At 32.0% G+C, this 9,416-nt stretch overlaps 1 protein-coding gene across 1 annotated transcript; it reads left to right on the top strand.

Annotated features, from left to right (window-relative positions):
• The first annotated feature begins 1,124 nt into the window (after positions 1-1,124).
• LOC132274411 (F-box protein At5g03970-like) lies at positions 1,125-2,801 on the top strand. The gene is made up of 2 exons (XM_059775688.1): positions 1,125-1,330; positions 1,525-2,801. Exon 2 carries the CDS (start codon positions 1,529-1,531, stop codon positions 2,744-2,746), a length of 1,218 nt encoding a protein of 405 aa, XP_059631671.1. The 5' UTR covers positions 1,125-1,330; positions 1,525-1,528; the 3' UTR covers positions 2,747-2,801.
• Positions 2,802-9,416: the final 6,615 nt, after the last annotated feature.

Below are 9,416 nucleotides of genomic sequence, written 5' to 3'. Positions count from 1 at the left end.
TGGTGATGGTGGTGGTGTAATAATTTACTAAAATTTAAAAAGAAAAAAGTTTGATGTTTAGAAACTGCATTTATAAAAATCCTTTTACATCATCAATAAAAAAAACCCAGATCACTAAAGGGAATAAAAAAATAAAAAAATAAAAAAAAAAGGTCCAGATCAATCATACAGAAAAACTGATCAAGAGAGAGCAAAATATACCGAGAATAAAGTCCAGAGATAATTTACCACAATTGTGAACATAGATCAGTCAACAATTTCTTTAGTTATATGGAATGATAAAAAAGAGCAAACTCGGAAATTTTTTCCACCAACAAACTCAGAATTGAAAAGGAGAAAAAATGACTTTTGCTCGACACAGCTGATGATGGCAATTCACAAATTTTACCTAATGGATACGTTTTTTGCATCCTTAATTAATGTTCCGTTGAATCTGTTACTCTCTCTGATAGTTGAGAAAGTTTTTTAGAATAAAAATAGCCTAAGGAAAATAATTTAGTGAAAAAGGCTGAAAGTCAAAGGGAATTTTTTGGACGATATTAAAATGTTTCTCTAATTTTATAAAGTTAGGTCTAAGATTAATCTCATAAACATCGTATCACATGATGCTCTAGTGATTTTTTTTTTTTTTTTTTAAAAAAAAAAAACAATTTGACAATTAAAAATTCTAATAAACCATTAATGAATGTAGTCAACAATTTATATCATTTCTTAAAATGCATATCAAAACATTTTTAGACAACACATTTAGACTAAAGTATAATTTTATTTGTGTTTCCACGTATTAATTTCACATACTAATTGTAAGCGGATCCCAATTGCCATCAAGAGTCCAACTAAAAGGGTAAACATTTATGTTATAGTAATAGAAAAACTTTTTAAACTATATTTGAAAATATCAAAAGGGGAAAGTAAAATAAAAATAATAATAAAAAAAAATTTCTTCTCACTTTAAACTAATTTTTTCAAAGTACCATTCAGTTCTTATACGGAAACTAAAAGCAATTATAAGTCTAACAACATAATATAATAAGTACTTTAAAAAATTTTTATTAGAATGCTTGATTATATATTTAGAAGCGAAATAAGTATTTATATACATTATACAAAAAAAAGAATTGCTATACAATAATAAAACATACAACTTTAGGAGATGAATTTCGTTCGAGTGGAAAAAAGGTTTTTATAATAAATTCTAGGGTTTTTTTTATCTCTCTCTCCAAAAGCGGCCCCCTTCTTCTCTCTTCTCTTCCCATCGAACTCCAGAATTGTAGAGTTCAATCGAAGAAGCCAACCCACGGTTCTCTCAGATCGGCTTCTTCAACTTCAGGTAATGAATCTTAATTTCGATCTGTTTGGGGATCCAATTTCACTCTGTTCTGATTATTTCATATTTTTCTTCGTTTTAAATTCTTATCATTCTGTATTGGGTTTTGTGGTTTAAATTCCATTTGTTGATAGAATCCCGCCGATTGTTTCTGCAATTTATGGGTAAAATTTTGTGTATCTCTTCTTAATTTCCAGGACAATGAATAGGATCCACAGCAGGTTTAGCAGTGTGGAAGCTGTGTCACACTGCGATGAACTTGTAAATGAGATTTTGCTTCGATTGCCTCTAGATGCGGTCTGCAAGTTCAAGTGTGTATCGAAGACATGGAACAGTTTGATCTCTCATCCCCTTTTCTGCACCAATTACATTTCTCAAAGTAAGAATTCTCTTCTCCCATTGTTGGGATTCTTTCGGAGTACTCGTGCGGTTAAAGATGGTTATGGGTCAACACTGGAAGTTTCATTCCTACAAAATTGTAAGGAAAGGAAATTTACAAGTTTCGATGTCATCGTAGATCATTTGTTTCTTAAAGCTTCTCCTGAAGGCCTAATACTATGCCGTTTAGAGAGGTACACGGTTTTCAAATACTACGTCTGTAATCCCGTTACAAACCAATGGTTTGCTCTTCCTGAACCAAGAAATGCTCCATCCTCGGCGGGTTTGTGTTGTGAAGAATGTAGCAGCAAAGATGGTGATGGTGTGGTGCATTTCAAAGTAATTCTATCTATTATGGAAGCGAGAGTGGGAGGCACATATGACAGATTACATATAGAAACTTTCTCTTCTCGTACACGCGAATGGAGCGAATCATTTCTCACTTGTCCATCTGAATTTTCATACGAGGAGGTGGAGGAGTCCTATGTATGCCATTCAGTAGATGGGATGTTGTACTGGAAAGTTAGTGGTCAATTGGCTGCTTATGATCCCAACATGGAGGAAAATCGTATCTGGCTGATAGAGTTGCCTCCTCTCTGTTGCAAAGAGAGAAAAAGGGGATTCTTTATGGATTATATCCTGGGACATTCGTCGTCTTCGGATGGTTGTCTTCTTCGGGTTGCCTTAAATGAAAAACTGATGATCAGAGTGTGGGAGCTCAAAAAGAAGCTTTCTAGTTATAGTTTATCTCGCATCATACCAAGCAGTGAATGGGTGTTGAAGGAAGTTGTGAGTCACAAGAATTTGGCCATCGGTGATTCTCTTCCTCACTTTCCTCCTCAAATTCGTTTGATAGCTTTTCATCCTCGCAATGCAAAGCTTCTGTACCTTCGGCGGGGAAGAATGGTGTTTTGCTATGATTTTAGGACTAGAAGATTGGAACCAATTCAGTATCATGGAAATGGAACTGTATCGGCAAAGGATAGACTAGTTCCTTACTTCCAACCACCTTGGCGCCCTTCTTTGCCTTCTTTTCCTTAGTTTAAACTCTTCCAAGACTTTGACATAATACATATTATATAAACATTCTAATCTATTTCCATCTTTTTGAAGTGCATTGTTGATGATGGTAGAATGTATAGAATTGCTTCGGTTATAACATTGAGTTTCTCAAATGTCTTTTTTTCAGTATGTATCTCGCCAGTCAGGCCAGTGCAATGAGATAACCTTCTTGTTTTACAGATTGGTGATTTTGTGTTTGATGATCACTTTTTCCCTTGATGAATACCAACTACCACCACCACCACCACCACCACCACGACTCTCAAATATTACCCACCTCCCCTTTCCACTGGTTTTGCTTCCCGTTAAAGCAAGATGTGAAGAGTGTGCTGAAAATCAACCCATATATATAAATTCATATATTGAACTATTACATAGACACCTGAGACCAACCGGAATAACCAAAAAGATAGAAATACACAATCTCCTCTCTATGAATGTCTCGTGATCTTATTCTCTTCTCTTGCACCAAAACTTATAAAAAAAACTCCTTGTATCATTTTAAAACATCTATCTCCATATATTTTAGGACTTTTTCGTCTATATAAACCTTTCAAGACTCGAAACCTAATATGTTTTAATTAGGGAAAAATAAATGATTATATTTAGATCATTATTGGAGCTTTTTGACAAAAAAATTTCAAGAAATTTTGATATTATATTTTTGAGAGTACACACTTAAGCACACGAGTGATTTAGAGTTCTAAATCTAGTCGGATCTATCAGAGATTCAAAGATTCCATTTGGAAGCAATGTTTGATCTTCAACTACAAATTCAAATCAAGTTGAAATAAGGTTTCGATTGTGCTACTAGCAGGAATGAGTCATCATCCTTCATCCTTAAGAAATTTGTATCCATCTTATCCTAGTATGGGTGAAAGAGGGGAGGGAAAACAATTGAGGTTATTATAAAATTTTTAAATTAAGGTATTATTTTAAATTATACAAGTTTCAAATTATAGTATTATAAATTAAAAAATAGGGCTAATTCTATAAAACTCTTATTACTTTCAAATTTTGATCATAAATCCCAAACCTATTTAAAAAACTACCAACACTTTAAAAAGTTATCACATTGCCCAATTATCCATGTCCGACCCGTTAACCGGGTTGTGAAATGTCGAATTTGATTTTATGATTTACTATTAAATTAAAAGTTTGATAATTATTACTTTAAAATTACAAGAATTCCCATAAATGGGTCTTCTTCCTCTTCACATGAATTGGGGTCATGGTAGCTGGAATTGGATCTTCTGAGTTAAATGTTCTCTATCTACTGCTGGTGTTAAACCACGCCAACTAATTTAAAGAAAATTTGAAAATTTGAGATAAGAAAATTTACCATACTTTAATGTTGTTATCTCTCCCTTATCTTTTCCAAAAAAAAAAAAAAAATCCTCATCTCTCTCATCTTTATTCATATCTTAATCATGTATCTCTGTTTCTCTTTTAACCTAACCGATATTCTCTCTCATATTTTCTATATTATAGCGCTTTTAGTTGTATTTTTCTAACTCCATCAATATCCATGCTTTTATATATAAAAGTTGCATGTCTTGCAATCACATTTTCGTCCATCTTAATTCCATGGCAAAGAACATTCATTTTTGGCGCGAAATATTTCCCCAATCGTCGTCGGAATGAGCAAGAGGAGAAAGAGAGGGAGGATCTTTTTTTTGGAAAAAATGAGGGAGGTAGCGTCGTTAGTTGACGTGATTTAACTGACGTAAGCCGATAAATTTGTTCACCACAAGGTAGGTATTTTGAATCCACAAAACGAAAGGATAATTCAGAGAAAATCTGATATATTATTTAATAATTGAATGAATGATTTGCTCTGCAGTGCATGTATTTATAACTAAAAACCTTAACAGAATAAAGGAAATCCTAAAACGTAAGGAAACTGTCATAAAGGAAATCCTAAAAAAATAAGAAACTAGCAGCGCAAGGAAACTGCTCAAAAACAAACTTGCTCGGAAAATTCTTAAAAAATAAGGAAAGAAACATAATTACTAAAAACTACTAAATACCAAACAAGAAAGCAAATCGAATCCGTTTAGTCTTTTAACTAAATACCAAACAAGAAAGCAAATCGAATCCGTTTAGTCTTTTAACGAAAATCCCAAAATATTTAAAAATGAGAAAACGCCATTCCCGAGCCCTAAACGATTGAATTTGGCCAAAAGATGCCTTACCTCGGCAGGCTGCCGAGATATGCGAGTTGGGCCGTTTCTGATAAATCTGGACTCTTTCCTAGTTCACTTTGGGGTCAATCCAAAAAATCCATCAATATGCCCGTTTGGCCCCCTGACGGTCCAAACAAGCCATTAAGGCTTTAGCAATCAGTTCTACATCATTAACACTAGCAGTAGATAGATTTTAATGAATCGATCCAAGTCCCATGATAGCATGGGTTCATCGAAAATTTTAATCCGGCTTGGTGATTTCTCGGGTATGTTGGTTGATATAATTAAATCCAGATGATGCAGGAAATAGAAAGAACGATACGGGAGAAGGAAATAGAGAGGTTGGACGAGGTCATCGGCGAGCAACTCGTTGCCTTCACAACGATGGGAAGTTGTCATCGGAGGCAACCTCATTGGTATTAATACAACTCATATTTTGTTATTGTCGCGCTCTCGCTTTCAAATTCACCGAAGACTTAATTTCACTGTTTTTGTGCTCCCGCTCTCGAATTCACTCTAACTCCAATGATAAGTTAATTCTCCAAAAATATTTAGAGTTGTAGGATATCCACATCATAACGTTTTTAGTATAACCTAAAAGAAGTGATATTTTAATTTCTTAGCATTTATTTGGAAAAAAAAAAAAATCACACAAAAAATCATTTTCAACTGTTTATTAGAGTAGGTAGCCATCATATTTCTCACCCTCTTGTATTAGCATGGAAATGGACTATCCTTTGTTTGGATTAAGAGGGCTGACAAAGGAAAAGGGAAAATATATAAAGTATTTAAAAGGATTCAGTTTTCATTTGTTTCAATCTTCCAGACAGGGATAACTTTTAACAACCTTCAAATGAAAACTGAAAAAGCTAGTTTCTAGCTCTCTAATTGGCTGCACGAACTTTTTTAAAGAAAAAAAAATTTACTTTTGTAGCTCAAACCAATATCAATGTCAAATCTGAAACTCTATATAAAAGTGTTTGATAAATTCTTTCACGAATATGTCTCATCAACCAAAAACTAAATATTTATATTAAATTACAATGGGGGTAACATAACTTTCTCAAATTACATAAAAATAATATTTTGAATAGAATGTTACGTTTGAATCAACATCAAATGGCCATGATGCTGAACTAAGTATTCTTCCAAATTAATCAACATCAAATGGTCGGATCAGGAAGTCGCATATTAATTAAGACTCTCCTTCTAAATAAAAGTATTAAAACAACACATCATATTGCATTTCCAACTGATTAGCACATCATAGTCAAATAAAATATTTTTAAGCAACAAATCAACACCAATGGTCAAAAAATATTTTTAGGGTGCTAACACTCGGTTTGTATTTTCTAACTTTTATTTTTACCTTTTTATTAGGTAAGCCCACACGCACATTTCACAAATTTCTATGAAACTTAATTAAATTAATGATCCATTGGTATTAGTTATCTTTATTGGTATTTTTAATTTTACAAATAAAGACTACTATTTATTGCCACAGACAACTATATATAGCAACACTCACAACCAAACAAATGTAATTTTTCTTTACAGTATGATTTTTCTTCTGCTACCTGATTAGCTATATTTAAGTCCTTACTGGGTATGAAAGAAAGATAACATTAGAATAATGGCCATGAAACATGCATGGTTTATTATATTATTTATTTAGATTTTCTTTTTCTTTTTTTTCTCTCACATAAAGAAAGCAGAAAATTAAGAAACAAAGCAGAGATCACCCTCTATAGCTTTGATATATATTTTTTTTCCTTACACACCGTAATTTATTTGTAGATTGATTATTTAAGGTCCCATACCTAAAACTCTCGAAGCATTTTTTACTTATTAAAAAAAAAAAAAAACACTCTCGACTTATTTTTCATTTAAACTCAATTGAGGCCGGAGAATGTCACAATTAAGTTGGTCCCATCAACAAATTACTTACCATCAATGTTTTAATTAATCAACCAATTTTGGTGATGTTGCTCTCTCATTTTCATTTTGATATTGACCACAATGCTATGAAATATATTTTTCACCATGAAGAATTTCATTGTGAAATATTTTTTCGAAGAATTTCATACTTGACTTGCAGAAGTGTGAGTCTCATCACAATTATTGGCAATAACATTCACACCTCAATGACACACCAACTAATCGTATGTGTCAATTATTCTATCATCGCTCTCTTGCAAAATTCTTCACTCGGCCATCTCATCCCACCACTTCACAGTGAAGAATTTTTCTTTCCCTTCTTGTTCATAAATACAATTATTAGTGGAAGCAAAATTTTTATACCAATAATGTCATACATTCAATTGATAAATGTGGATTAAAAAAAAAAATTTGATAAACGAATAAGCCATCTCATCCTAACACCTCTCATGAATATATAAGCAGTTTTGAGTAAATGTGTTTAAGAGTATCAAATTCATATTTAAAATTTAAAATTTAAAATTAAAACAAATTTAGTTCAAAATTTTAACTAAGTTTCTTTCTGCTCCAAATTCAAATCATCAATGTTCCCAATCACACTGTTAACTCATTTAAAATTAGAAGTCAACTGCATGAAAAGATATGACATGATATAGACCATTCAGGCTCCTTAGTCCTTATTAGTGATGATGCACCTTTTTCCCTTACGACAGAAAAACTTTAATGCAAGTATTTAAGAAATGGAATCATTCACTGATTAAAAACCAATTAATATATGGTGATAGAGTCTAGACTCTAGTTAAATAAATGTATTATTATTTTTTTTTTTGGTAAATGATAAATGTATTCTTATTTTTATGGAAAGATATAATAAGTTGATAATATTGATGATATGGTATTGTGCGTGTAGGAAAGATTTTCTCCTGAATAAGGTATGAATGTATTTATATCATGTTTTTGCAGTCTGGGTATTGTTTGTACGTGGTATGGTTCACGCGATGTAATGGATTTAAATGAATATTGATGTAAATAGATCGAATCGGTCAATTCATGAAAATGTGTAACTGTATAAAACCTTTCAAAAAAGTTTATGAATTAATTAATACGGCGAATTATGATTTATATGAAAAGAATTTTAGAAAAAATTTAATATGCCAATATTCCACATTCATTAACCTACTAGATTCGATCATATTTACTTATATAATAAGATGTCATTGATGACATAATACTCTCGGTAAGAAAGCTTAATATTGACCCTTAAACAGTAGTTATCGTACTCAAATTTGTATTCTCAAACCCTTTTTTTTTTTTTGATTGTTTTCAAATCAAAAAGAAAACTACAACATTTTTATACATGTGCATGTATATATATTAGTGGGTTACCTGTTACCACCACATTCATGTACATGGTTAAATGTGGATCACTCAGAGTGCTCGGAATTAAAAAAGCTAGAGAAAAATAAGAAGCAGCATTCATTTTTTTCCGGCCATCAAAACATGCATGGACCTTTATTATTGTCGGGACACTTGGAATATCTAATTAAATTTTGTTGGAACCTTCCCCAAATGTGTATATTAATTTTATAATACAAAAGAGTAATAATTAAATTTGGCTAATACATGCGAAAAAGAAATTAAACTCACCACCTGTGACTTTGAATGCTTCTCAACTAGATTTTAAAATAATTAATTGTTTCTTTCATTTTGGGCAGACAAGTTGGTAACAAACCTTAGTTTATCAAATTGGTTTTTGTTTCATATTCGGGATTAATCATTGGACTAAAACTATAAATAACGTACTTCAATAAATTATATCTAACAAAGACTCTTGGTCAGTGTTAAGAAATATAAAAATCTCTTTTCTTTTGATATATCAATATTTATATCAGTAATTGTTATATTTTTCGATTTGTTAAGATAATATGAAAAAAAAACAATTGCATCGTATTAGTTGGGTACTAGAGTTGGATTGATATTGTTTATTTACTGATATCTGACCATTTGTCATGAGCATGTATAGATTACACAATTCAAGGACCAGTCACAATCATGTAGAGCATTATTGAGGGTTAGCATTGAAGGTATTGAAGGTTACATTGCCCTCAAGCCTAGGATATATATATATATATATATATATATATATATATAGAGAGAGAGAGAGAGAGAGAGAGAGAGATACTACTAAAAACAATGCACCTAAGTTTGCATGGGGTGACTTGGCAAAGGTTTAGCCACATATAGATACCCTCAGCATTTATAACTCCCACCACATGATAGAGATCAAGAAGGTTTGGGGCGCACCACAATCCTGGTGATTCCTTCCATAGTGTATAACAGCAACTAAACTTGTGGACACAACTTTCTTTTTTTTTTTCGTTCCTTTTTTTTTTTTAGGTAAATTTGTGGACACAAGTTCACGTACAACTAACTAACTGAGGCTTTCTTAATTTCTGTTTGAATTTAATTGTTTTTATTCCTTTCATGGTGACCTATGATATGGGTCAAGTGAAGGAGGATACAGA

Source organism: Cornus florida, unplaced genomic scaffold, assembly GCF_030987335.1.
Source record: "Cornus florida cultivar Cherokee Brave unplaced genomic scaffold, ASM3098733v1 CherokeeBrave_3.0.0_Hap2_Chr09, whole genome shotgun sequence".
Lineage (NCBI taxonomy): Eukaryota > Viridiplantae > Streptophyta > Magnoliopsida > Cornales > Cornaceae > Cornus > Cornus florida.
Note: the sequence above shows the minus strand (reverse complement) of the source record. Positions and strands in the feature narration are given on the sequence as shown.